The sequence below is a fragment of the Lipophrys pholis genome (genome assembly GCF_963383615.2).
Source record: "Lipophrys pholis genome assembly, chromosome: 16".
NCBI classification, from domain to species: Eukaryota; Metazoa; Chordata; class Actinopteri; order Blenniiformes; family Blenniidae; genus Lipophrys; species Lipophrys pholis.
Window position 1 is genome coordinate 15,966,610 of NC_137634.1, and position 27,682 is coordinate 15,994,291.

At 42.0% G+C, this 27,682-nt stretch overlaps 4 protein-coding genes across 7 annotated transcripts in view; 2 read left to right on the forward strand and 2 right to left on the reverse strand.

Annotated features, from left to right (window-relative positions):
* Positions 1-286: 286 nt before the first annotated feature.
* alg5 (ALG5 dolichyl-phosphate beta-glucosyltransferase) lies at positions 287-6,058 on the forward strand. The gene is made up of 10 exons (XM_080483737.1): positions 287-625; positions 1,419-1,587; positions 1,797-1,843; positions 2,732-2,800; positions 2,945-3,037; positions 3,126-3,239; positions 3,326-3,385; positions 3,479-3,630; positions 4,413-4,498; positions 4,794-6,058. The coding sequence occupies exons 1-10, from the start codon at positions 563-565 to the stop codon at positions 4,907-4,909; spliced, it is 969 nt and encodes a 322-aa protein (XP_080339863.1). The 5' UTR covers positions 287-562; the 3' UTR covers positions 4,910-6,058.
* Positions 6,059-7,847: 1,789 nt separating this feature from the next.
* On the forward strand, positions 7,848-14,905 carry smad9 (SMAD family member 9). Its single transcript, XM_080482971.1, has 8 exons — positions 7,848-7,994; positions 9,700-10,253; positions 10,834-11,049; positions 11,281-11,538; positions 11,660-11,770; positions 12,589-12,810; positions 13,345-13,601; positions 13,806-14,905. Exons 2-8 carry the CDS (start codon positions 10,058-10,060, stop codon positions 13,947-13,949), a joined length of 1,404 nt encoding a protein of 467 aa, XP_080339097.1. The 5' UTR covers positions 7,848-7,994; positions 9,700-10,057; the 3' UTR covers positions 13,950-14,905.
* A 65-nt stretch (positions 14,906-14,970) lies between these two features.
* On the reverse strand, positions 14,971-17,378 carry rfxap (regulatory factor X-associated protein). The gene is made up of 3 exons (XM_080482587.1): positions 16,717-17,378; positions 15,962-16,072; positions 14,971-15,765 (listed from the first exon to the last, which is right to left on the reverse strand). Exons 1-3 carry the CDS (start codon positions 17,146-17,148, stop codon positions 15,661-15,663), a joined length of 648 nt encoding a protein of 215 aa, XP_080338713.1. The 5' UTR covers positions 17,149-17,378; the 3' UTR covers positions 14,971-15,660.
* A 2,773-nt stretch (positions 17,379-20,151) lies between these two features.
* dclk1a (doublecortin-like kinase 1a) overlaps positions 20,152-27,682 on the reverse strand; it is a 44,513-nt gene continuing 36,982 nt past the window's right edge. For 3 of the 4 annotated variants that reach the window (XM_080483655.1, XM_080483656.1, XM_080483657.1), the window contains 11 exons: positions 27,590-27,671; positions 26,433-26,605; positions 26,051-26,170; positions 24,361-24,507; positions 24,123-24,256; positions 23,929-24,006; positions 23,683-23,779; positions 23,487-23,567; positions 23,248-23,361; positions 22,960-23,033; positions 20,152-21,631 (listed from right to left, as the gene is read on the reverse strand). In XM_080483655.1, the coding sequence (XP_080339781.1) occupies positions 21,574-21,631; positions 22,960-23,033; positions 23,248-23,361; positions 23,487-23,567; positions 23,683-23,779; positions 23,929-24,006; positions 24,123-24,256; positions 24,361-24,507; positions 26,051-26,170; positions 26,433-26,605; positions 27,590-27,671 (1,158 nt within the window). In that variant the 3' untranslated portion in view covers positions 20,152-21,573. The remainder of the gene's footprint in view (positions 21,632-22,959; positions 23,034-23,247; positions 23,362-23,486; positions 23,568-23,682; positions 23,780-23,928; positions 24,007-24,122; positions 24,257-24,360; positions 24,508-26,050; positions 26,171-26,432; positions 26,606-27,589; positions 27,672-27,682) is intronic. The other variant, XM_080483658.1, reaches the window with a different exon arrangement.

A 27,682-nucleotide genomic window follows, 5' to 3' on the forward strand; every position in this document is an offset into this window, starting at 1 on the left:
TACATCTCAGATTTACTTAGCATATAGTTAGTATATAAAACATCCAGACCCCTGATATCCTTCGGAGCAGCATCATTCATTCATTCATTCAATCATTCATTCATTCATTCATTCATTCATTCATTCATTCATTCATTCATTCATTCATTCATTCATTCATCCTTTGGGGCTCTGTAAAGTACTGTTCTTTATTGTTAAAAAATAGTATTACTGTTGACGTCGTGTTTCCTCCTGACCGATAGGAGGCGCTGCAGGCTGCTTCGGAGTCTCGCCGCGCTGTCTGGTCAACTCTGGTGACGTGTCGAGAAGACGCAGTTACTTCCGCGTATCAGCTGTGATTGGAAGTGAAGTTCAATGAACTTCTCACAGAGAAATGGGGATATAAACATTTCTCTTTAGTGCCTCTACTCCTCAAATATCTTCATCAACCCGACTTTGTTCTATGAGTCTTGAGAAGTCAGAGCAGTGTGTTAAATAGGAAAAAACTCAGGAGGAAGTCGAGCTAGCTGCTCAGCTAGCCGCCTGTGCTGCTCTGTCAGGCTGCAGGTTCATCTGAAGGAAAATGGATTTGATCTGTGAAATACTTCAAGCTTTGGTCGCTTTAGCAGCTTTGGCTTTCATTGTGGTGAGTATGGATTATATATGAGTGAAAAGGTGTATACAAATCGACGCTGTACCTTAATTTCAGACGTTTGTGTTCATGTGACTACAAATTATGTGAAAATATAAGTCCTGATTTGACAGTAACACTGACAGGGTAGATGTTTTTTTTCGTTTTTGTTTTACTGTTTTACTTTATTGTGTTTTCTCTACAGACTCCCTCAATGTATTATTTTTTAGTCTTTGAAAATACCCATGAATACATTCATTTTTTGGTATAATAAAACGCACAATTTAGAGCAACCAGGAAATACTATATACTTAATTTTCCTCATTCTTATTACATTATTGTTTATATCAATATTGTGATATGATACTGAACACCATCTTACAGTTAGGGTAATGTGTTCTGCCAATATTGCGTGCTTCTGTTGTGGTAAAATTACAGCCTGTTCCATTTTCTATCATTCAGTCTTAGTAAATATATATATATATGTATATATATATTTTTTTCAAAATGTGAATCTATCTTGTGAAACTGCAATGCAAGAGTGATATCAAAGTAGTTGATTTTGATATCTCATCCAAACACTGCACAAATTAGGTTGCAAGTCACAAATGGTAATGTTCTTACCAATAACCGTTTTAAACTACTATACAATTGAATGTTTTTGTCTGTTTTTACTCCGGAGCATACTGGAGCTGAAACTTGAAAAGGAATAGAAAGATAGTTTCAAATCAGCCCATGACGTGGACATTTCACGGACTTGATACCATTACCAAACAAAAGAACCACTCTCATATTTCATCCTTTTCAGGTGCTTGTGGTTGCACATGTAACTGCAGGGATGGCGAATTTGACTCGCCACGAGAAGGAGAAATACTTTCCTACAGCCGCTGGAGGGAAGGAGCTCTTCCCCAGCCTCCATGATCCCCACTCCAGGGAGCTGTCTGTGGTGGTCCCGGCCTACAACGAGGAGCTTCGAAGTGAGTGATGCCAGGTTGTCTGTCTGCATAAAAGTGTGCAGGTACAGCAAACTTTGAAGTGTGTTCTTTTCTTTTCTACTTGGGAGAAATATTCACACTGATGTTATGATCCAACATACAGAACTCTCCATCATCAGCAGCTTTAGTTTAATATTTAGTGCCCCTGCAGCAGGTAACCGACACTAATAAGTGTCACTGTGTCATTTCAGTGCCTGTGATGCTGGATGAGGCTATGGATTACCTCGAAAACAGACAGGTCGGTACTGAGCCTCAAATTGTGATAAGTTTATTGTATTTTCATAAGCGATAGCTTACCAAGTCTTTCTGTGATTAATAAAGAGTGGCTTTGAGAGGAGAATATCCTCTTAAATATGTGATTCTTGTGGGCATGTGCACACTTGTCAGATTTGGTCCATTTAAAACAAATCCTGGTGAGCTGTTGCATAAAAGTCCAGTTATATCAGAACACTCCATGTAGACGATTTAATTTGATGTGCACAGTTGTGGAGCTCCTGACACAGTTTTAGTCTTACACTTCTTATAAATGTTATTCCGTGAATAAAAATCCATCCACAATTATTTGTATTGCTTTTAACAGCTTTGTTAAAGCGTTATTGCAAAAGTCGTCAGAGATACTGTGGCAGACACGAGCATCTGGCAGGCCAGAGGGCTTTCTTTGGAGCCCTTGATTTAATTTCCAATATTGGCAATGCAAGGAAGAATATGGTGTTAATTTTACCACATTTCAAATCAATTTCAATGATTATTTGTTTATTTATATATTAAATCCCTATTAAGTTAGATAGAATTTGTGATTCAATCAGGTTAATTTACAGTTATCTAGTGAAGGATTTGCATTAAATTAATAGCCCTATTTCTTCTTCATTGTTAAATGATCATAACAGCTGTAGAAAATATTTAGTTTACATTCTTTGGTCTGATCTTAAACGTCCTGTTGAACTGACTGGAGTATAACAAATCTTTCCTACCAACTTTGCATCAGCTGAAGGATCCATAAAAAAAGTGTGAACACTAAAAAACGGCTCCCTTTTCTCCGTATGTATTCAAACCCGTCAGTAGGTGGCAGCATTGTACATGTAAAATGCCTGTTCTGAAATCCCCTAATATTGTGTCTTTAATGCAGAAACAAAATCCTTCTTTCACTTATGAAGTCATTGTGGTCGATGATGGCAGCAAAGACAAAACCACAGAGGTAATAACATTCAAACCTTGTTTGGAAAATCTTTCCAGCACTTTGTTTTTTTTCCATCACTGAAATTTTGCTCCATTAAACATTCAATAAGAAGACCAGCAAGGGTTTGTTTTATGAGTGATCATTGTGTTGATGTCCCGCTAGGTTGCTTTGCGGTACACCAGGAAGTACAGTGCAGATAAAGTGCGGGTCCTGACGCTGGTGCAGAACAGGGGCAAAGGAGGAGCAGTGCGGATGGTGAGCATGCAGATGTTGCAGCCACCGCGGCGGGTTGCAAGTCCTTTAGTTTGATTGCTCACATGTTTTTTCTGTGAATGTTTTAAAGGGAACTATGAGCTCCAGAGGGAAATTGATTCTGATGGCGGATGCTGATGGAGCCACAAAGTTTTCTGATATTGTGAAAGTGGAGGCGGGGCTTAATGACCTCAACCCTAAACCGGTATGGCTTCCTGTTGTTGGTGGTGTTGAATACATTTTGGTGAAAAGGTGTTGTGATCAGGTTAAAACTGCTTCTCTTGTTTTTAGGAGAACATGGCGATTTCCTGCGGCTCCCGGGCTCATCTAGAGGAAGAGTCTGTAGCTCAGGTATTGGTCTTTCTTTATGTTCTCAAAGAGCACCGACTGTTTTAGAACAATAAATAACGATGCTTTTTTTTTTTTTTTTTTTTGTCTGCTCAGCGATCTATGTTTCGGACCTTCCTCATGAAGGGTTTCCACTTCTTGGTGTGGTTTTTCTGTGTGAGGGGGATCAGAGACACGCAATGCGGCTTCAAGCTGTTTACACGCGAGGCGGCTCTCAGGACGTTTTCCTCTCTACATGTGGAGCGATGGTGAGGAAGTAGTTCCCTGGAGATCACTGTATACCGTACACATGGTACCTGCTGCTGTTGCATATTTATGTTGCTGCTAATAAAACGCTCCTGGCGTTCAGACTGCAAATCCAATTGGGAGTTTTCTGCACTCAGACCTTATAATACAAATGACTTATTTTGTAGATGCACGTTACATTCTATATATGTCCAAAATGTATTATTTCTACACGGATTAGCTGCGTTGATGTCTTCGGTCTCACATACTCTAAGTTTGGCGACGCCTGACTTCAGCCCTCTGATGATGGCAGCACTGTCTTGAGAGATCTGACATGTCGCAATGTGAGTGACGTAGACTTACCACAACATCAGCTGGGCAAAATCTATTCATTGAAACTCAATTGGAATCACATTTTAAACTTTCTTCGAATGTGGGTTTGATCTTTTTGGCCAAACATCTGATAACGTGGTGGTTTTGCTCCACAGGCTTCAAAATTAATCCGTGTAAGCACACTTGCGCTCTTTAAACCAGATTAAAGCCTCTCATGGGTGTTTTTAGATCAACACGAGAAGTGGAATCTCACTGAATGTAGTTGGGGCTTTACTTGGAATTTGTCAATGTTCCTCATCTTGATCTTTGGATTTGATGCCACTTTTTTGCAGTCGGTTTTCACAAATTCTTATTGAAGCTGATGCCAAAACACTGAGGAGACTCCACACCCTGCATTAGTCTTTAGACGTTAAAATGTGATTTGATGTAACTTTTGAACATCTGTTGTGCTCTTTCCTCTCCCTCCTCGCAGGGCTTTCGATGTCGAGCTCCTGTATATTGCCCAGTGTTTTAAAATCCCCATAGCCGAGGTGGCCGTCAACTGGACTGAAATAGAAGGTGGGTTTTCCGTGGAATATGTGGACATGTGTCGTCCCCCTGGACCACCTATGTGTTGTTCTATAAATAGCTGTGTGGCTTATGTTTGCAGGTCTGTCACTGGCTGATTCAGTGGAATGTGCTTTTTATGCCATTTTATTTATCGTCACTCTTGGGAAATTTAGTTCTCAATCAAATATTATTGATTGCTTGTGATCATCGCCCACCTGATCATGCCGCACTCTTGTCGAAGCGGCATTACAAACATATCTGGTGTTTTAAAAGCATGACTAAAAAGTGTTGTTTGCTCTGTCAGGGTCTAAGCTGGTTCCGTTTTGGAGCTGGCTGCAGATGGGCCGAGACCTGGTCTTCATTCGCCTGCGCTACATCACCGGAGCCTGGAAACTGCAGTCGCCACATAAGACTGATTAGCCAATCAGACAAACCCATGTGTCACGGAGACCGAATATGATCGGGCCGTCCAGCCTCCGGATGAGATGGGATTCCAGCCGTGTCCATCACGCACTGCAACCATCAGCAAAGTACAATTTCATGCTTTTTCTTCTCCGGGCACAGCTGGATGTGAAGTAATGACACGGTTGTGGGTTCCTCACAATCCTGCCTTTTCTGTGTGGATTGTGGCGGCTGTCAGCTGCCGTTACACATACATTTCTGTTGCCACAGCTTACAGGACGTCTGTCTGACTTGAACCATGTGATGAGAGTTACTGTTTGTTTAGTTTCCAATCAACTGTAAATGGAAAAAAGTGAATTATGAATAATCTGATCATCTGTGTGTTATCATTCCCACACAGAGCATGAATGTGTTGTCAAGTTTTTTATAAAGGAAAGAGTTTGTTTTGCAGGACACATTGATGGGAGTTGACAGGTTGGAGGGTTTGAATAAAAAAAACAACATTGAATTAATATCATGACTATCGATTTATGTCTACTAGTTCAACCCACAATTAACTAGCAGCAGGATGTGTGTTAAACATTTAAGAACTTTGATATTATTCAGGCCAAAATTGCAAACATTTGATGTTTTCAGGTTGAAATATGTATAAATATTGTTAGAAATATCAAAGCAAGACATCGGTAATAGAAATCTGTAGCAGTTCTTCATTACTCTTAATAGCTGTCATCCTACCTTATTGGAGGATGTAGTGAAAAACAAAGTGGTCAAATCAAAACATGGATTTCATGAGCCATGACTTAAAAGCAATGTAAGGTAACTGTTGTCAGCCACATTCTGGGATCAGCTATATTTATCTACAACCTGAGGCTACTATCAACAACTCGAGGAGGAGACGCAAGTAACAGCCATGTGATGTGTCATGTTTGCTTGCAGGGCCTCACGGAGCCTCACTTCTGGGTCTGATTTTTATTGTTACATTCACTGTTTTAGCAAATCCTGTGCAGAGTGGGTCAGGGAATGTCTACTAAACTCTTCGACTATGTCTGCATCATGTGACGGTTTGTGTTACTGAATTTGTAATCAGTGATAGTTAACAGGCGAAGTCTTATAAAGTCATCCAGGAACATTATTATGACCATTATGAGTCATTAACATGTCTCCATCAAAGAAACAAAAAAATGACTCGTGTATATAATGTTTTTGAACTAGTTTCTGCCATGTTTTGGGGAGGATTTAATATGTGTGTATATATATATATATAATTATATATTTTTTTTTTTTGTGGGGGGGGGGGCTGATGCGGATGTGTGTGCGGAGCCCCAGGGAGCGCATCCTGTTTTTGCCCCTGCCTCACTGTCTGCACTGAGACCAGACAAGACAGAGACGGTGAATCATGATGTGCACATTTGTAGCTTCCTGTGTCTGGAGCCGACTGCCCTGTTTAAAAAAAAAAAAAAAAAAGATTTTTTTTTTTTTTTTTTACAGTCAAATGAAGAAGGCATGTCATTGATCCAGGTTGACTCTAGTGTCCGTTACAGTGCGTAATGATAAATAGCGCAAAAATAATGGATTTAAAGTTTTTTTTGTTGGTTGCAGGGAGTGAAAGCGATAAAACCAAACAAAGGTTTGTTATGCACACTTTAATGACACAGGCAGGTTGGTGAAGTGTTTGGGTTTGGTAGACCATCACAGTGCGCACCATAAAGATTTACCTGGTGGCTCGAAAAGAGGAAGAAGGAAAAAAAAAACATGTTTTTGACAGGATGCCCAGACTGGTCTCACTTCTTGTTGGGAGTATTGTTACGTCCCGCAGCAGTTGCTGTAAACTGTGAAAATGTCAAACTTGTAGACTCACTGTCGCCAACCGGGGCTTGCGTCATTAACTGGACCGGTCATGGCACTCCCAATAAAGGATCGTATCCATCCGCAATATGAAAGCCCCCTCCCTCTATTCAGGCATGGATCCAAACACAAAGGTGCGATTTTCTTTACATGCCGGAAGGATTGAATAAACCCACGGGGGAAAACACGCGTGCCTTTGTAGAGAAAGACAACAGACCCTCCTCCTGTCAAGTATACTTACCTTTACAGGTGCAGTGCGCTTGTGCGGGCGCGCGCTCGCGCCAAACTCGTAATATTGGGAAGTGTATTTGATAAGGTTCTACTTTTATTTATGGTTCATGAAGCTGCTATTATAGCAAAATTAAATGTTACCAATCAAATTATAAATAAACGTAGCGCCTACAATCTGCAGCAAAAGATGCAATTGACTTTAAAGGCAAAACATTTATTAAACAATAACAGGATTAACCCACACAGATGTATTAAACCTAATGATCTGTTGATGTCAGAGGAGGAGGAGGGGGACAGGTGTGATTGTTTTCCTCATTGCTCTCCACGCGTGTGTGCGCACGGCTCAGGTGGCGCGCGCAACACTCACACACACACACACACACACAGTGAGTCTGAAATCCTGGGAAAGTTCCAGCAGGGGGGAAGGCGGAGGGATCTTGCATGCAGGCGCTGCGGTTCCAGCCAGGCTGACGCCGCTGAGGCTGTGTGGCGCTCGCGCGGGGCTGCTACTGGAGGAGTGGAGCCTCCGAGCGTCTCCAACCTGCGTAAAGAGCGCGTGGAGGAAGCGCGCAGGAAGAGGGCGCGTCGGCACCGCCACAATAAAGACCCGGTTGCAGACAAAACACTCCAACTGGGAGCAATGGGGCACTGAATGTCTTCACATGGAATAAAATATGAAATAAATGTATAAAGGCTCACATTTATTTAGCAACTGAATTGTTCTTTGTTTGACTTTTTCACAAGAATGTAATGTTTATTTATTTGGATACCTGACTTTTGTTTTGAAATGTACATATGCCTGGCCTGTATTATTAAATCTGTCTTGACTCTTGAATATATATATATATATATATATATATATATACACACACACACAAACACACACGCGCGCGCGCACCCACACGCACACACACCTCCAGCCTGAGTGTGTTGTCCTGACCCAGTGACTGCCACAGACGGCTGAGCCTCCACGCTGACACGGCTGTCTGCTTGCAGTGCGCTTTTCTATCACAACACAGAAGCGAAAGTAAGTAAACCTTTTATTTTTTATTTTTTAGCAGCATATTTTCACAATATATCAACTTGTTTTGAATGTCACATGTTGATGTTGGAGGTTTGTTGCTCTGATAAACATCAAAACTTGTTGTTTGTAGTGTTTATTCTCACATCCTGTCCTTAAACAATGTTAATAAAAAAAAGTTTATCTTTTTATTTATATGTTGATTTATTTATTCATTCTTAATCAGAGAATATATGTAAAAAAAATTTAACATTTTTTGCAATTTCATCCTTTTGTTTGTTTGTGCTTGATTGGCTGAAGGTTTGGTGACATGTCATCAAAATGAATGAATGTGTATTTTATTTACCGTGTGTGTGTGTGTGTGTGTGTGTGTGTGTGTGTGTGTGTGTGTGTGTGTGTGTGTGTGTGTGTGTGTGTGTGTGTGTGTGCGTGCGTGCGTGCGTGCGTGCGTGTGTGTGTGTACAGGTTAAGGAGCCGGGTTTTTCCGCAGCATTCAGACTAGTATAGTACAAGTAGTAAAAGGAAGCTGGCTTGTTTACTTTTTCGGGAAGGGGTGTCCTGGTGATAAAGCATTAGGTAATTAGCCTATCTGAGCCCTAGACTGAGTGACGCCAGGCTCCATAAAGCAGCAAAGGCAGACTGATGCCGCATTGAGCTCGTGCGCTTTCTGCTGTCATTGTAAACCTCCAGCTGTCTATTTGTCTGCAGGGAAACTCAGTGCTGGTCACATTTTTACACCAGAGGGCATAATGTAGGTACACTTATAATACCTGTGAGCATATTTTGGCAGTGGAAGAACCTTCAAAGATTTGGTTCTAACACATTCCCATTTATTCTTCATAACTGGTACATAAACCAAATTTGCAGAAAATTGCAGAGAAGGCAAAGAAATGGTTCAATCCTTCATGCAAGAATGATTTACAATAATAGTTAAAAAAAAAAATATAAAACTACTTCTAAAAAGAGACAGAGAAATAGACCCCCCCCCCCCCCCCCCCCCCCAAAAAAAAACAAAAAACAAAAAAACAAACCTGTTTATTGGGTTACCTGAGTACACGTCTATACTTCATTGTTGGAATTGGTGTAATTTCCAGCCGTGTGTAGATAGTCAAAAATACACAAACACAGACAGAGCACTCTCTCCACTCTCTCTCTCTCTCTCTGTGTCTCTTGTCTACCTCCCTCCCTCCTTCTCCCCCTCCTGTCCTGTGATGTGTTCTGGCCAGACAGTATGGCTCCTGGGCGTCAGTGGCATGATCATAGAAACAGAGGCCAGAAAGGACATTCCTCATTGTTGGTGAATCCAGAAATGAGCTCGGCCATCTCAGCCTGCGTTTTCTGAGCCACTTCTTTAGCTCCTTTCATTTTCTCCACAAAGAATAATAACATTGTTGTCTAGCATGTCTGGAAGATCAGTTTGATATAGGCGAGCTCTCTGGCGATGCAGCGTCCTTATCATGGAAATCCTCTTCTAATTCCCTCTTCATTAAACAGGAGTAGGTCTTGATTATGTGGCTCTCAGTTTTTGATTTGATTGACACTCTGTTTCCATCACTTCAGAGCAGCTTATCACCTTAGTGACTCTGGCTTTATTTCCTCACAAATCGACCCACAATGTCCCTTTTCTGCTCAGCTTCTTAACTCCTCCTCTTGCTATGCATCTGTCTTGGCTGAATTATCGCATAATGCGTTCTCTCACTTCTTTTGCCAGATGATTGAAACCCGACCTGGTTCTCTGGCTGTTTGAGGAATAACCTTCCCCGCGGGAAGCTTCCAATCCAGAGTTGCCGGATCCTTTCTGTGCCAACACAGAGGGAGGATTTAGAGTTTGCACTGTGCTGGCACCGGTCCAACTTTTCCACCAGAGCTGCTCGGAAGTAACAGCGGAATACAAAAAGAAGCCGCCTCTGTTTACACGGACTCATCACACTCCCTCTTTCATCTGTACCACTGTTTCTTCTGTGCCCTGGCTACTCATTATTTGCCTCCCTGCTCCTCTCCTCGAGGGAACTTTTATCCCTTTAACAGCACCCATCAGCTCATCTTGCCACCCACTTAGCCATCTCATAATGAACTCCTCTGCGTCCATTACGTCCCTATTCTCCTTTACCAGCCCGGCGGTGAAGCGCCTGCTCGGCTGGAAACAAGGAGATGAGGAGGAGAAGTGGGCGGAAAAGGCTGTGGACTCTCTGGTGAAGAAACTAAAGAAGAAGAAAGGGGCAATGGAGGAGCTGGAGAGGGCGCTCAGCTGTCCGGGGCAGCCCAGTGAGTATCTCCACTGTGAAATCTAGTCCCCTGGTTTGCAATGATGAGGTCAGACCTCACACAAGGGATCAAAATGTGATCCTGGCATGTAAAAACTGAAAGAAAAAAAAAGAAAATAGGAAAGAAACCATGAAATGATACCGCAAAGGTGCCAATTTTTTTCTTTGCCTCTAAGTGAACTTTTAAGAAGAAAAACAGGGTTCACAAAAATAACACACATGATGCATGGAGTCAGTTCATTCTAGAAGTGAAAAATTAAAGATTAAAGAGGCTTCTTACTGATGAGATTGCAGGACTGTGGAAACAGTGTGTTTCTATTGAAGCTTAAAAACCATGAACAGCCCAACCAATACAATAAATGCTATAAATATGAACTCTTAGATTCTAATAGACACTTTTATCAAGAGTGACTTTAGTGATTATCAGCATGTTAAGATTTTCCACAATTAGATAAGAAGTACAAGATGTACTGTATCACATGAATACGGCTTTGTGGGTCAGCAGTGTGAACACAAGGCTCAGTATGTGCTTGGAAAGTTGAAAGTATTGAGCACTGCTCTGTCGGGTGTGACCCCTCCAGGTAAGTGTGTGACGATTCCCCGGTCGCTGGACGGGAGGCTGCAGGTGTCTCACAGGAAGGGTCTGCCTCACGTCATCTACTGCCGGGTGTGGCGCTGGCCTGACCTGCAGTCCCACCACGAGCTGAAAGCCCTGGAGTGCTGCGAGTTCCCCTTCGGGGCCAAGCAGAAGGACATCTGCGTCAACCCATACCACTACAGGCGGGTGGAGACTCCAGGTATGCACAGCAGAGGTTTAATTGCGCTCTAAAACTAAGGTAAATATTGAATTAAAGTAGGACTATGACACTGTTGCGAATCCCTAAATAAAGACTCGTGAGCTCACCGTGTTCCAAAGCGAAAACCATTTGCAGTAATATGATCCCTTTTCCAGCGTCTGGCTTTTACTTGGAGTCTCTTTATCGGTTCCCTCTATCTTTTTTTTATTTTCTTTCTTCGCCTATTTTCAGTGCTACCACCCGTTTTGGTCCCTCGGCACAGCGAGTTTAACCCTCAACACAGTCTGCTGGCAAAGTTCAGGAACGCCTCCCTGCACAACGAGCCCCTGATGCCCCAGAACGCCACCTACCCGGATTCCTTCCCCCCGCTGCCCTGCTCCACCTTCTCTTCCTCATCTTCTTCATCCCTCCCCCAGTCTCCCACCTCGCAGAGTTACCCAAACTCCCCCAACAGCTCTGCGGAACCTGGCAGTCCATATCACATCACAGGTGGGGGAGACACGACATGCGGTTTCACTGCGGCTGCAGCAGATTCCGATTTCATGCGGGACTTTAATCAATGAGCTTTTCCGATTCGTTCTCATGTCTGATTTGTGGCATAATTTTCCAGCTGAGACTCCCCCACCTCCGTACAGCGTGATGGAGACAAACCCCCCAGAGGACGTGAAGCCAAGCAACTCCACAGAAACTACAAAACTCACATTTTCTGTTCCAAACAGAGGTAACTGCACCCAACTCTGCTTGAAATCATTAATCATTTGAACATGAGGCTTCAAACCGTTTAGTAAATGGCCTAAGAGTTCTGCCTGTGTCTTCTGCCACATTCACAACCTAACAAAACTAGATTTCCATGTTAGAAATACCCAAAATAGCCAAACAAGGAGGTTAACCACATGTTTGAGTAATGTCTTTGAGGGAAAGGCTCAAGTTTTAGACTGTGCAGGACGCTTGTTTCAACACAGCTTGCACAAACTCGCCTCAATATCTTCAGGTAGTCGTCCGCTTCAGACGTAGCAGCAATTAACAAGATGTCGAGGTTGGCGTCAAATTACAAGCACTTGATGCTACATGTTTCCAAACTGACCACTTTTGAAGAAGAGGCCTTCCTCGGGGCTTACCAATGAGGAAAAAGGGAGGAAAACCTCAAACGGCTTAGTGAGTTTGATAGTTATTTTGAGTGTGGAGGTCAAAATAAGTGGTTGTTTCAAATGCTAATATGTGAGGATTTGACTTTTTTTTTTTATTGTTATTATTGTGAATGCTTTAGTCAGTGTCCAGAGTACAAAATAATACAAATTAACAGAATTCATCTGCATTAATATTATGATATGTGTGTCTCAACCAAAGAGAAAGGATTTTAGGTACTGTCATATGGAGTTTACATTATATATTTCATGTCGATTGTCATTCGCATGATGCAGTTAGATAGATGTTTGATCTACTGTTCATTATGAGGTCTATTCTCTCTCGAATGGTTTTAGTATCTTTACGTCCAGCGTCAACAGCAGTCTTACCTCTGGTTCAACCCTTCATGTTCAGATTTGAGGCCCGTGTGTTACGAGGAACCCGAGTACTGGTGCTCCATCGCTTACTACGAGCTCAACAACCGGGTGGGGGAGACGTTTCACGCCTCGTCCCGAAGCGTCTTGGTGGACGGCTTCACGGACCCGTCCAACAACAAGAACCGCTTCTGCCTCGGCCTGCTCTCCAACGTCAACCGCAACTCCACCATCGAACACACACGCAGGCACATCGGCAAAGGTACTTCTGCAGCTCCTGCAGGCAAATATATATCAAACAAGCTATAGACAGCAGAGTGAAAAAAGAAAATCCCTAAAATAATTCCAATTTTGTTCCTCCTCTTTGCCTCCTTGCTGTGAATCCAAATAAGGTTTTTTTTTCTTGTGGTAAAAGAGTTTACAAAGCCTGCCTTTTTTTTGGATGGATGCCAAACATCCCTGTGGGTTACAATAAACCCTGCACTGTGAGGATTTGTGTGGTTTTGAACGATTGGAGTGACACAAAGGATTGAGGGTAGTCGGTCCCCAATTCACAGACACAACTGACACCACTCAGACATTCCTCATTTACAAGCATTGAAGCCTCGGTGGTTTTCCTCTGGCAGAGTATGAGAAACTGCCATTTCAGTGTGTTTACAAAGAAGTGATTGACTATGTTGGTCCATGTCTGTGTTTATATCTTTGCTGTAAATTTTTTATTTTTTTTATATACTGTTTTGACATGTTGAAACATCTCGAGCATAAGCACCACATCTTCTCTTTCCTCTCTTCTCAGGGTTACACCTGTACTACGTGGGTGGCGAGGTGTACGCCGAGTGCCTGAGCGACAGCAGCATCTTCGTCCAGAGCCGCAACTGTAACTTTCAGCACGGCTTCCACGCCACCACCGTGTGCAAGATCCCGAGCGGCTGCAGCCTCAAGATCTTCAACAACCAGCTGTTCGCTCAGCTCCTCGCCCAGTCCGTCAACCACGGCTTCGAGGTCGTGTACGAGCTCACAAAGATGTGCACCATCCGCATGAGCTTCGTTAAGGTACCGCGCTTCCTTTAAGACGTGATGAGGGGAGTTTTATTTGCACCCGGAGCTTCTCAGTGTAACTCAGTATGATGTCAAGCATGTCAAATCCTACTGTATACAAGGTGGGATTACACCCCGCTCACTTAGCAGCTATTAATTTTAATAGTTCACTGAACCACCAACACACTGTTGAGATTTATGGCTGTGTCCATTCCTCAGGGCTGGGGCGCTGAATACCACCGACAGGATGTGACCAGCACCCCCTGCTGGATCGAGGTGCACCTGCACGGGCCCCTGCAGTGGCTGGACAAGGTGTTAACGCAGATGGGCTCCCCGCACAACCCCATTTCCTCAGTGTCCTAACATGAACGCACCACACACACAGGTAGTCGAAGATCCTGTACGTTTTGAGATGTACACTACTTCTGTCCCTTTATGGTCCCTCCCCCATCGGCAATTACAGGTCCATCTTAAAAGATTTGAATATCATTGAAAAGTTAATCAAACAAAGCCGGTTTGAAGGTTTTAACTGTGATAAATAGAGCCTCGGTTAAAGAAATCCTTTAAAATACAATTCTGCGCTATGAGATACTGCATTTTTACGTGTTTAATTCTCAAGACTTGTAAAGTTTCTTTAATTACTCAAAACAAAAAGTAAGTATAATATATGTAAGTGTCGTGGTTAGCACTCTCCCATTTTCACTGAGAATATCTCCAGTTTGAGGCGGGCTTGGGGCATTTCTTAGTGAAGGCTATACTCTTGAGTGTGTCTGTGGAGGTTTCGTTCCTGGTACTAGTTTCATTGTACAATGTAAGAACATGTATTTAAGGTCAACTGTTGTGAAATGTCCCATATGTGTGCGAGTGCTTGTGATTGTGTCTCTCTCTGTTTGGCCTGACGATCTGTCCAGCCTGCCCCCAGAGACGCCACACTGGATGAAACGGTGTAGAAGTTGAATTGATTGTTTGATTAAATAATGGGGGGGAAAAACACACTTTTCCATTATATTTACATTTTTTGAGATGCACCTGTAGAACCACGTCTGCTACAGCTTTGGCACGCAACTGAGACAGAAGTATGATTGCATTTCATTTATCTTCATTTACAGCTCGTGGTCATTTATCCAACCGTTTCTATTGGACACATTAAATGCACAATACAAGGACAAATGGGATGTATTTGTCGGTACTCAAAGAATTGTATGTTATAAATGTTATTATAGTAGTAGGTAGCTGTATTTCCATGTGTTGACCAATGTTTGAATTCATGTATTGGTTGATTTTTACTTGTTACATTAAACTTTTTCTTTATCAATCCCTTTCTCCCCCCCAGGATTTGAATTTCTCTTAAAAAAATTGCAACAGAAAAACAAAGTTTGAGAAATGAGAGTACCTTCATTTTAATCTCAGTCACAGCAACACAGAGTACAACTCAATCGCTGGGACACCATACAATGACTTCTCTCCTCGAACCTGTTTCTTCGGCTGCTTGGAATAAAAGACGTATTGAATAATGTGTTAAAGACAGGTTTGTAAAGCTCAGCATGACAGCAAAGACAAAGAACACAAATGATTGTCACATGGAACCACACTTCCCAAAAAATGGAAAACACAAACACATTTAGCAAAAACAAGCTTAAATAATAACAAAACAAAATTAACCAGAGATGAATGAGGTTGTGTCTTTCTGAGGCAATAACAACAGATCAAGTTGATTTTGAAGGTTATTTTGTGGATAAAACATCAAAACATGATCAAAAAAAACTTTGTCTCAACAAGTACAACCGAGATATATATTATTTACTGCCACATGAAAAAAAACTAAATGACAAAAACTATGATTTAGTAGTGCAACCATAGAGTTCACATTAAGTGAAAAGAAACGCTCACACTAAAATTTAGAAAAATATATTTCCCAACAGCACCAAACATGATTTAACATGCTACTTTTAAAAACTCCCAGTTTCAGTTCGCCACATCTTTCAAAACAGTTTCAGTGCTAAATGCATCAGACGCTTCTCTTTTTTTTCCAACACGTGACACAGAACAGTGTAAAATGCCGCATCGCTCAGCGTCAGCAGCCCTGAAATTGCTGCTGTGATTGGCTGCGGCTCTGCGCGGCCAGAAACTGCTGCTGCTGTTGCAGGAAGCTGATCACCTCCGGACTCCGGAGCAGCGACTGGAGGACAAAGACGTTCACGTGTCAGAGCAAAGTACCACAAACTTTTCTGTCAAGACAAATTGTGTGATAATATAATGATTTGTTGGAGTTTCTTCACAAAAGAAATTACAGAATTACTTAGGAATGTATTTTAATTTATTATTAAATAAACGACTGCTTAGCATATATGACACAGCCTGAATTTCAGACTTACCAGTCTTTTTTGGTTGAGGACTTGCTCTATCAAGGATGGCCTGGCAGGACGGTCGCCCATGGCCCCCAGACGCTGTTTGTTCACGGACACAGGTCGCTCCTCTGAGTTTTCCTGGTTTAACCAACAAGAAGAAAGATTAAAATCCAATTAATACATCTATTCTCTAGATTTTTATAGATGATCTGGCAGTACAGAAATAGATGACCTGGTAAAACTGTATAGTTTCTGTTTTGAAGAAACAATGTCATGTGAGTTTGTTGGACCAATATTAACCTTTTCTAAAGGTACAAAAACATGTTGATAAAGTTTTAACCACAAGGTGTTGTTCAAGGATATTCTTCCCTTCAAAGTCCGTATAAAGATACATTAAAAGCAAATTATACTATCAAATCTCTTGTAAAGTCACATAAACCTGACATAAATCACACATAGTTCATCAATCTTAATTTTGAAGCCCTTTTAAACTTTGACTTTGCATTAGAATGAACTACTGCCCTACAAAAACAGAAAATCCTATTATCGTGTGCAATATTTAGGAACAGTGTTTCACAGTGTTATTTCTTAGGCAAGTGCATCCATCAGCTGGATGGATTGATAGACTACTGTAGAACATACTACCAAATAACACATATCTCATCAATCAGGACTAGAACTGTTCCTATATTGTACCATGCATTTTAATGTCCCATTCATAGTTTGAACTGAAACATGAAGGATGGTCCACGAGTGGGACACTTCACAAAGCTTTCTCTCACGTCTACTTTCCCGCTGGACATGGCCTGATCGCTCTTCTTCTTCTTGTACTTGTCCTTGTACATCTTGTTGCGGTGCTTCTTGCACATCCACGGTTTCCTCTGCTTGGCCACCTGCGTGGTGGTCTCCGTGCAGCCATCGTAGATGCACTGTTTGGGTGCGTTGTCGCCCTCCGACGCCTCCTCGTCGTTCAGCTCCTCCGGGCTGGCGGCGCTGTCTCTCGGGTCGGAGGTGTCCAGCACGTCGCTCTCCTCGTCCGCGTCGTCCATGTCGTAGGAGGACGCGTTGTTGTCCGTCTCGAGCGGCGTCGTCACATTCCTGCTGTCCACCACGCCGCTTTTACTCACGTAGTATCGCTGTCCGTCCTTGGTCAGCAGCAGCGTGGAGTCTTTGTCTTTACTGGCCGAGGCCGCCGGTGCGTCTTCCTCACTCATCACTAAAGCCACTTTCCGTACCTGCTGCTATTTACCTCTCCAGTTCAACGTGCACGGCGCCCATCTACTTTCTGGAGGCGGCTCGTCGTCAATAAATCATAGTTTTAGAAGGAAAAAACTGTCAGTTTCCGGTACAATTCTTACACTCGCTTACATCAGCTTCCATTAATTTTTTTCTTCTCTCGAAAACATGTTCCTACTTCGCTCATTCCTGCACTCGAGTGACACCTAGTGGCCAAAAGGGAGCACCGCATGACCCGTTACAGGGCAAACACAGACAAACTATCGTCATAAAGGTAGATTAACTGAAATTTAGTTTTCAGTCCTTGGACAAGATCTGAAATGTTCAAAAAATTAAATGACCACCCAGATAAGATTGCTTCCACAAAATATCTAGCCTTCTTGCATCACACACACCACATTTTGCAAAAGCAAACTATATGCAGCCCGGCCCTGTCTCCAATGAAACAACTGAACATAAAATGTGATATATATCAATCAGTATGATGAGTTGAAAAGAGTAGTGAACATGTGATTAAAAAAACAGGAATTCTATCTAATAATACCTATTAAAATAATTAGCTTTGACTGTAAAAATGCAGAGCAAGATGTTTGAAACCGGGCAGTTTCCAAATACTCGCCAAAAAAGAAAATCTAAAATGACAGAGTGGTGAGGCTGACTGTTCCTCAACCTTAAGTAAGCGGTTGCCTTTTTAATATAAACAAAATCTCAGTTGATACATATAATATGGCGAGCTTGTTGGATGGATTTTACCGCTTTATTTTTGTTTACATCAGAGAGAGCTTCCCATCTTTTTTGTGGCTGTGGGAGGAAGGATACACATTGCCAGCCGCTGCTTCTGTCAGGAGACTAAAATAACTATACACCTTTTCAAGAATATTTGAGATTCACAGAATTTTAAACAGCAAAAAGTTTAGAACGACAGGCACTTTTCTCAGAGAGAGCACTATACTTTGGAGCATCTCTACTTAGCATATTGTCATCCCAGCAGGTAAAAATAGAAAAAAAATATATAGCGATGTGCCTGGAAAGTTCTTAAAGAAGAGCCAGAGAAAGCTGTCTGAGATCCAGGCTCCATCAGAGTGCAACACTCAGGAAAGATTTTATCATCCAGTATCAAACAAATGCGCTTTCACACAGAAACATAATAACAGAATGATTTGAAGTGTGTTGTCTTCTTTCTTTGGGGTGACTTTTTAATGTCAGTTTAAATAATTACCCATTATATGCTGTGAAGCATATATGTGAATGAGAAGGTGGACTAGAATTATACAGTAAACAAAAATAAATCAATGTGCAAAATGCTCTTCATCCTTTTTGACACATCATATAACTGAATTGTGCAATCAGTAGATGTACTGAGTGCATGAGCTAAATCAAACCATCTCTGTGTGCGCAAGCATATAATTAGTTTTCATGTTTTCAAACGAAATAGATGCAATAAACAAAGGTGTTGATATCGTTTTAAGGCATGAGGGTCCATTCATACTCAAAATTTTCCACAATTCCACAAATAAATTCTTTTTCTGTCTTTAATTTCTTATTGGTAGTTTAACGAAACAGCAATGCCGGTGGAAGTTACCAAATATTGCCAGATGCCCGATAAAAAGGTTAAATCTATACATATATAAAACATTTTTTAATAATTTTCATGTGGCACAATTGATTTCACTCTATTTTCATTCTGTCGTCCCACATATGTGCAGGGTACTTCTCCTGTCGAGTGCAAAAAAAACCTAACAAATCCCTTCCCATGATCTGGGATTCATAACAACTTACTGAGTACCCTCTTTAGTCAAGCATCACCTAGCAGTTAACAAGAGTAAAATACAGCCTGGGTACAATTATAACAAATATACTCAATTGGGAAAAAGCAAATATAATAGATCTGCAAGAAAAAAACAACTATAAACTGTAAAACAAGAACACCCACACTTGATTTTTGGAACATATTTTAATTATTACTATTGTCATTGATAGACCATTGTTGAACAGAGGTACAGGAATCGGTATTGCGACAAACTGTAATACGGTGGTGCAGCTGTGTGAGAGCACTTTGGTAAACCACATGTGCACATGTGCCGGAGACCGCTGGATTTCAACAGCACAGCAAGTTCATACTGATCCGGTCAATATGACGGCACATTACTGTATGCGATGTTGAGAATAAATACAAAAACTGAGACGAGTATGACGACTGCAGGGGGAAATCATCCGCAAGAAGAAAAAAAAAGAAAAAAAAAAGAGACAGAAACCTGGACACCGCACTGCTTTTCTTTCACTCTTGTTTCACAGCAGCTACTGGAAGTCACATTTATACACACTTTTGCAGAAAAAGTGACATCACTCTGCATTTAACAAGAAGCAAAGATAATGGTCGCCCCTATTTTTTTTTTTTTTTAATGCTCAATCCTTGAAACATTAGGTCAAGTATGCTGTTGTATTTCATTTCCACCCTTTGATTTCCTCTGTATTATCTTTTGAGTGATACACTTGTATGACGGATATTTTTTATTTTTTTTTAAAACAACTCTCCTCAACGTACTACTAGTAAAGAAATATACTGTATTGTGAACTATCAAAATAAATACAATTGTTATTTACATAACAATAAACAATAATTCATCACTATCAACTGTTTTTTTCTATATATATATATAAGAATAGGCTACTGTATGTGTGTCATGCTTTCATCTGAAGAAATGAAGCCATGAATGAGGTTGTACAGAGCTGAAATAAGTCCTCCTCCATCTTTTTTATTTTATTTTAAATCTGTACCGCTTTGCACAAGTGCTGCTGGTTCTCTGGCATCAATAGAGATTCGCTCCATCCTGTTTGACTGCACACAAGCTGCAGTACCTTTGTGCAAATAGGCAGCTCTCATAAACAGTTAACCGTGTAAGCTTATCACTGAAGAACACTCCATCTCCACATCCGTATGAGTTAGACACTTTGTTTTTGTTTTGTTTTTTTCTTTCTTTCCGTTAGACACTTTGGCTGCAACTGTAAAAACGTTTCTTTTTCTGCTGGAATATGTTGATGGATTATGTTATTTCTGTCGATAAGAATATAAACAAGGCTTTCTATGTGTACATGAGAGGATCCAGGATCATTGTGAAGTCATTATAGGATGATTATGAGTTTGAGATTCAGATGCTAATTTTGCTACACAAGCACCCAAATGCTGCTGAAGTTTGTGTATCGAGATGTCATCGTGAACCAAACAGTTGACACAATTACAAGGAGCAATCGAGCGCACCATTATTGTCGGAATAGCAGTCTGTGTAAAATGTAAACTGTAAAACTGCGATCCAGCGTCACGGAAAGGCAATGCCAATACTGTGTGGGACACAGGAATATAGCACATAAGTTCTTGACCCTTTTCAGTTAACCCTTCTTTTAAAACACAAGAAAAAAAATGTCTTCCACTACACTCTTTAGCTGTCATTTTCCCAACATTACACTGTCGTTAAATCTACCATGACCTACCTAAACAATCCTGAACTCTACTTAAACACACGTTTTTCTTTTGTCAAGTTCCTAGGACAAGTCAACAAAAACCTATCCTTCATGAAAAAGGGAAATTCATCTTTTTTTTTTTTTTTTTTTTTCAAAAATGCAGGGAATAAAGAATGATTAAACAAGGTTCAATAAAACATGAACATTGGTCCATATTCTCATATTGCCTTGTCGAGCCGTTCCACCATTAGGACGTTTCCACGTTGAGCCCGAATCATCACTGAAAGGTGAACAGCCTTTTCTTGCTCCTTGAGCTCTGGAACATGTGCTCAGATGAGAGAACGTTAAACTAAATCAACAACGTCTTTCAACTCACTCACTCCTGCTTCGTGAACATGTCGCCTTTTCAGTCTTTCTCCCAACCCACTCTGCCACTGTTTATCTTATTTGGTCCACCCCTTGATCGATTTCTGTTCCTAATTTGGAAAGATGGATTCAGGAACGAAAATGTCTCAAATTTTGTTTTGTTTTTGTTTCTGTCTTTGTTTTCCTCCCTCCGTTTTTCACGATTTACCCACAGCGGTGGGCGAGGGCGGGGAAACATCTGTCTCCTCTTCCTCTTCCTCCTCCTCCTCCAAACAGAGGGAGGAGCTGGAGAATGAAGATTCACCCTCCTTGCCTCCCTCTCTGCACACCTTAATCGCCCTCCTCCCCTCCGTCGCTTCACTAGAAGGGCGAGTTGGGAGAGCAGACGGTGCTGGCAGAGCTGATGGAGACATCATCAGAGTCAGATGGAGGGCCGGGGTCTGGGGACTGGTCAGAGGAAGAGTCGGGGGTAAGAGAGGAGGGGGCAGTGGGCAGGCCCGGGAGGCAACTGGGAGGCTCCGCCCGAAGTGTTTTTGTTGTTGTTTCTGAATTCACAGTCGGCATCGTTTGCAAAGGCTTCACATCCGGGTGGCGTCCTCGTCTGAGAACCTGCCCCTCCTTATCAAGAGAGGTGGCCTGAAAACGAGAAGCACAAGAGAAGACGAGGGTTAGATCCAAATCCGATGGCGCCAACAAGGACGGTAAAGTGTGGCGGAACAGGAGAGCTCAGAGTTAATGAACTGAACAATCGCATGCGGAATAAACAAACACAAAACAAAAACCAACTTTGGTGTATCTCATTCACTCTGGAGTGGCTCCAGTTCTCTATATAAAAGCAGCTGCTGAAGATTTTGCATATTGTAGAGGAGCCAAATATTGGCTGTTTGTCTTCAGGAGGTCGGCTAAATTGGTCCGGTGTTATTCAAGCTTCCTCTTTATGACTTTTAAAGTTTCTGTCAAGAAAAAATCTCAATTCATAGCTGCAGCTATACATTCATCTCTATATATTATCAGAATAGATGATGGGAATTCATGGATTATCTGTCAATATTGCTAAATCAATTGTCTACTGTCCCAGCAAACTGTGGCACCATTGTTTGAAGGACTTACTTACATTAAGTTGTAAAGTCGGCATAAATTTAATTAATAGTGTCTTAGTGTCTTTCACTTTTAGCCAGTTTTTCTGCACTTGTTGAAGATGTTGCTACTTTATTTTCAGTTTCAAAAGTGTGCCTCGATATGCTTGCAGATTTTTTTTTGTAACCTTTCAAATTTAACAAAGTGGTTTCAGCGGCCATAACAGAGATTTATTACTGATACACGCTGGCCTCCCTTACTCTTGTAAGCATAAACGCCAACATCCTTCATAAACCAGTGAATGATGTTACACAACAGGATGAATAGGAGGGACTGGTATTAGAGGAAGCAGCCAAGAGGGGGACGTTACATCACACAAAGCAAACAAATAAAACAAAGTAACACAGATATTTAATGCAACAGGCAGGACAAAAAGGAGTATTTCTTTGGCCAGGCAGCATTCACAACAAAACTGTAGACAAAATGTCAGTTACTCAGTGAGCATAGCAAACTCAGTTTCTTTACAATGTTAGGACATTTTTGCACAACTTCCAAATTGAAATTAGGGAGAATCATTCACAATAGTTTGAACACAGTCATTTCCACACGGATGAAGCAACATCGAGGACAAACCTTTAGCAGTAAACAACAATAATGCCGGTGAGAATTCTGTGTTAATAATGAGAGAGGGATAAAAGGGAAAGGTGCAAAAAGCCAAGCAGGGACAACATGGAGCTGTCAAAGCAGCACAGCAGCAGCCAGTCAGCGGGGCGACACGCAGGGAGGGGGCGAGACATCAATTTCAGAGTCCCTATTTTTGTTTGTTTTGATTTCTCGCTGGTTTGTGTCTGTCTGCCCATTTGTGTCTCCATGGTAACCAGGCGTACCTTATCCAGTACATGGCCGGGTGCTGGTAGAAATCCAACGACCCAGATCTCTGCATAGAAAAGCTGTCATCCAACTGAACACAAAGAGAAACCAGCACAATCAATCTAAACAACAGTTCATTCGAGGACAGAAATGGCACAAAACATAAACGTCGTGGTGAAAGCTGTATCTGACTATGAGAGCAGTAAACACAGCAGTAGACCTCAGAATTTCAGCAGACTGTATTTGCTAGAAGAACCAGAGAGTTAGATCATGCCAGCAGGTGGGAGTATTCAAGGATCACTTACAGAAATGACTGACACTCCTGCATCAGTGTCGTTGGCCTTTGGACTGGTGTTGAAGTGCTTCTTTATCTTCCCTGCTACTGACAGCTGGTGGTCGTTCTCACATAGACCTTCATCCTACATCACAAGAAAGAGAAATTGAATAAACCCCTGCATAAAAAAGCATGCTGGGAAAGCAACATATAAAACAAAAAAAAAAACAGAAGTGAGGCACTCAATAGGTTCAATAACACCATACTTACGGTGACCCAGGGGTGCTCCAGCACCTGGAGAGCCGTGTATCTCTGATCCACTTCTACCTCCAGCATGGATCGGATCAGCTCCTACAGCCACAAACAAACACTGATGAGTTTTTAACCACGGCTATAAATAATTAACAAGTGAACTGTTCATAATACACACAAACAAACAATCCATGTAGACAGAGCAGATATTAACCTTGGCTGTCTCTGAGACGTTGTCCCAGTATGGGAGAGGAAACTCTAGCTGTCCCATCAGTATCTGATCAAAAAGCACTTCTTGATCATCACTGCTCCTGAAAGCAAAACAATATTGTCTCATTGAAACATCAGTCCGCAGGAATCAACGTGCAATACGGCTCCAAAACATCGGAGGGACCCAGACACAACTACAAAACATAGATGGATTAAATGAAACAGGATTTGTTTTTGGAGTATGGCTTACCCTCGAAATGGGGGGAAACCACACAGCAGGATGTAAGTGATGACTCCAGCTGCCCAGATGTCCACTTTAAGGCCATACCTGCACCAAGGCAAAAGGAGAGAAGATTTGCATGAAAACAGTGTCTGCAAATTAGAGCCAATGGATGCTGCGGTGATCCGGATGAACAACTAAAGCTGTGTGAATGCGGCTCTCACCCTGTCTCTGCGATGATTTCAGGTGCTACATATGTTGGGGTACCACAGACTGTGTAGAGGGGTCCGTCCACTACTGTCGCCAAGCCAAAGTCTCCCAGTTTCAGGCTTTTGCTTCCATCTGCATGTTCATACACCTGAGCACACCAACACAGAAAACAAACATAAAACTTAGACATCAGTGCATCCAAAACAATTTCAGCCAACAAACGGCAGACTTGCACACTCTGTGTGAACTCACCAGCAGGTTTTCTGGTTTGATGTCTCTGTGCACAATGTTGAGGCTGTGGAGGTATTTGATGGCGTTTGCCAGATTGTAGAGCATGCCGCTGGCGTCCCTCTCTGTGTATCGGTTGGCCGAGGTGATGGCATCGAACAGATCTCCCCCCTGTGGACAAGTCATGATAGACGGGCGGGCTGTCAGTGTGAGGGAACAATGTCACGGCAAATCGTTTGCTGTGTTCACACAAACAGATCCAGACACATTCGCTTCACAGTTGCTCGTCTTTGGTGCTAAAGAATTTTTCTGGGCTGAAGAGTTCATTTAGCAGCTGAGGCTTTTTGTTTTGTCAGCTCAGCGGCTGGAGGGATAAAGTGTGTCCTCGTTACATACCTCAGCTGAAAGATCTCCTCCTGCTTTGACTTTAATATTTCCTTTTTATTTTTAAAAAAATTCACTTATTTCAGTCTCGAGTATTCTCTCAGGCCTTTTTTTTTTTTTTCAGTTTTGCATATTTTTCAATCTGTTTGAGTCTCACCCTCCTCTTACCTCTCCCCCATCCTCTCTCTCTGTCTCTCTCTCTGAGAGGACTAAGTGGAACAGTGGCTCAAAATAGGACTAAATCTGACTCCTCCAGCACGGACTGAGACACAGTGTCAGGGTTCGACCTGCACAGTGACAGTTTAAGTATGGGAGCTGTCAAATGCCACAGCCAAGCCGATACGTCCGGATTTATTAATCTCCAAAATCCAAAGTCCAAAGGGAAATGTGAATGTAATCGTTGGACATTTATTCTCAAAAGCAAAGGCATTAATAGGCTGCTAGAAATTCCGAGTCTTTAAACAAAGACGTGGAACCTGGCTGCACAGACATCTCATTAGCATTCATGAGGTCAGTCCCTAGGAAGTGATAAATGGCTTGCAGGTCACATCCCGAAACATGATGGATGAGGTTTGAGTCAGGTCTCAGTACAGGCCACATTTATTCTTCAGCACAACATTAAACAGCATCAATTTATGGGCGTCGCTTGGTGATATTGAAAGAGGAAAGTGTCCTCCCAAAACAGTCACAATGTGTTGCCTCTGCACTCAAATATCATTATGCCATACTTTCTGCACCGCTTTCTCTCCCTTCCGCACTGCTTTTATCATTTTCCTCCTCCTTCAAAGCACATTTTCTCCCTTTCCCCAGTCCCTGTCATTCTGGCACTGACTGCCTCCACCTCATTCATCCACAGCCTCCCCCTGATCCTCCTACTTTGGAAACCGCTCACATGTACACACATTTCTCTCACAGATTGCCCCTCATCTATATTCTGTAGTACTCCACACCACAGCGAGAACAGATGGATCACATTCCCGGCTCCTGAATTATGCAAAAACATTTCCTGACTCAGAGAGCAAGAGAGAATGAAGAATGTGAACACACAAGCGCTTTGGGCCACAGACCGATTCTCCCCCGTCCTGTAGCGCGCGACTGGTTGCTATTCATCATGCGCTTCACTGTTTGATTGTGGCTGCGCTTGTGTGTGTCGCCACTTCAGCCTCCCTTCCTCAGTCACGTGTAAATTTGAGATAATGATCACCGTCCGACACTATAGGCAGTGCAACGACCCATTCTCTCTGTTTGCCATAACACCCCAGCCTGTTGCTAACGGAGGCAGATGGTGGGAATAAACACGGGCTTGCAGTATACAAACATGGCCACATACCTTGACTAACTCCATCACAAGGTAAAGTTCGTTGTAAGTGTCCATCTCCTCAATGAGTAAGACGATATTTGGATGTTTGACCCTGCGGAGAATCGCCACTTCGTTCTGGATCATGTGCTCCTAGTGAAATAAACACACACACATAGATGATTTTATTGTCAACCAGAACACATCTATTGATGGATTATCGAATAACTTTAAAATAAAAGGGTAAGAACACAAAATATTTGTGTTTAAAAGCTCTGTGTCTTTCTCAGTTCTATTATAGTTCTCAAGAATTATGCCTGAACATCTGAATCTTAGATATTGTACTTTAACAGTGCTCCGCTCATGTAGTTTTATATTCAAGCCTAAGTTAAATCTTCTCCTACAGTTTGCATACCTTGCCTCTGCATTTTCCCTTGTTGATGATCTTCAGGGCGTACTCCCGTCCGGTGGAGTGCTCCACACACTCCCGCACGACTGCAAAGTTCCCATCGCCTAACATCCGCCCCACCTTGTAGCGGTCTGATATGTAGGACGGCACAGCTGGAACCTCGTCGACCAGGACCTCAGCTGGAGGGAGGAAAGAAGAGCGGCGGAGGAATGAAAAATCCAGGCTGATGGGAATTGACAAAGATAACTTTTAAGCAGACTGTGGCAGATATGATGGAAAATAATATGTATCATTGCTGGGACAGACTGAAGTCTTCTCATGCAGATAAATACTTCCATCCAGTGGGGTCCATTTAAACCTCACAGTAGTTTACCATGTCTATACTGACATGAGGATCAAACTGGCAAATGAAGGAATAAATATAGAACCAACTTGTGAGTCAAACGTTGATATATTGACTTATTAATTGCTTTATGGTGATAAGAAAAAGTTTCTGAAATGGACCTGGATGGCCTCATAAAGCTTTAAAATACCAAAGTAGACAGAAACTGATAATGCTGAGACGTATAACTGAACTGCATATGAGAGACCAAAATAGTGAGCTCGTGAAAAGCCACATGCTGAAGGTTACAGACGTCCTGTTTTCTGAAGAGCAACAGATTTCTTTGCCCACTGAGTCTGAAGAGAAACACTGCAGCAGGCAGGATTTCAAATTCGACTTGTTGAGATTTTGAAAGAGTGCTTTCAATTTGAAGATTTTCAGAAAATGTTGGAGTTGTTGGTATTCATCACATTGTTTTGCAATCAGCTGGTCTGTCTCAGTTGAGGTGTAATTGGGTTGTACTGGACTACAAAGAGTTGGAGACCTCTTCTTTAAAATAAATGAATACTGTTTCTATTTCAATAGAAATGTTGGGATATCTCAGAATGTGTGACATAATTGACCATGAAATCACAGTGTTCCAGAGAAGTGGAGGAAAAGTGAGAAAACGAGGAGCCGAGAACAAGATTTTTACATTAGAAGCACAGACCGACAGGGGAGAGAGAGAAAGACACATCAAAGGTCACGTACATGAGTCATACATGCATGATATTTGCAAGTACAAGACCTTTAGCCCGGTGAGGGACAAATGGGAGGTTTTTCAGGCGAACATTTTTCTCACCTTCAGTGATGAGTCCATCCTCATCTTCCACTTGACTGGAACCTTTAGTGGAAGACAGAGAGGTGGAAGAACCCTGCGACCCCTGCAACAAGA

What these genes read in the sequence shown, in the direction of transcription:
- alg5 (XM_080483737.1), top strand. Translation starts at nt 563, where the DNA reads ATGGATTTGATCTGTGAAATACTTCAAGCTTTGGTCGCTTTAGCAGCT. An exon ending in CTACAACGAGGAGCTTCGAA is followed by an intron (nt 1,588 to 1,796) that starts GTGAGTGATGCC and finishes GTGTCATTTCAG; the next exon opens with TGCCTGTGATGCTGGATGAG. An exon ending in GCAAAGACAAAACCACAGAG is followed by an intron (nt 2,801 to 2,944) that starts GTAATAACATTC and finishes ATGTCCCGCTAG; the next exon opens with GTTGCTTTGCGGTACACCAG.
- smad9 (XM_080482971.1), top strand. Translation starts at nt 10,058, where the DNA reads ATGAACTCCTCTGCGTCCATTACGTCCCTATTCTCCTTTACCAGCCCG. An exon ending in CAGGCGGGTGGAGACTCCAG is followed by an intron (nt 11,050 to 11,280) that starts GTATGCACAGCA and finishes GCCTATTTTCAG; the next exon opens with TGCTACCACCCGTTTTGGTC. An exon ending in ACGCAGGCACATCGGCAAAG is followed by an intron (nt 12,811 to 13,344) that starts GTACTTCTGCAG and finishes CTCTCTTCTCAG; the next exon opens with GGTTACACCTGTACTACGTG.
- rfxap (XM_080482587.1), bottom strand. Translation starts at nt 17,148, where the DNA reads ATGAGTGAGGAAGACGCACCGGCGGCCTCGGCCAGTAAAGACAAAGAC. An exon ending in TGTCCAGCGGGAAAGTAGAC is followed by an intron (nt 16,073 to 16,716) that starts GTGAGAGAAAGC and finishes TGGTTAAACCAG; the next exon opens with GAAAACTCAGAGGAGCGACC. An exon ending in TCCTCAACCAAAAAAGACTG is followed by an intron (nt 15,766 to 15,961) that starts GTAAGTCTGAAA and finishes TTTGTCCTCCAG; the next exon opens with TCGCTGCTCCGGAGTCCGGA.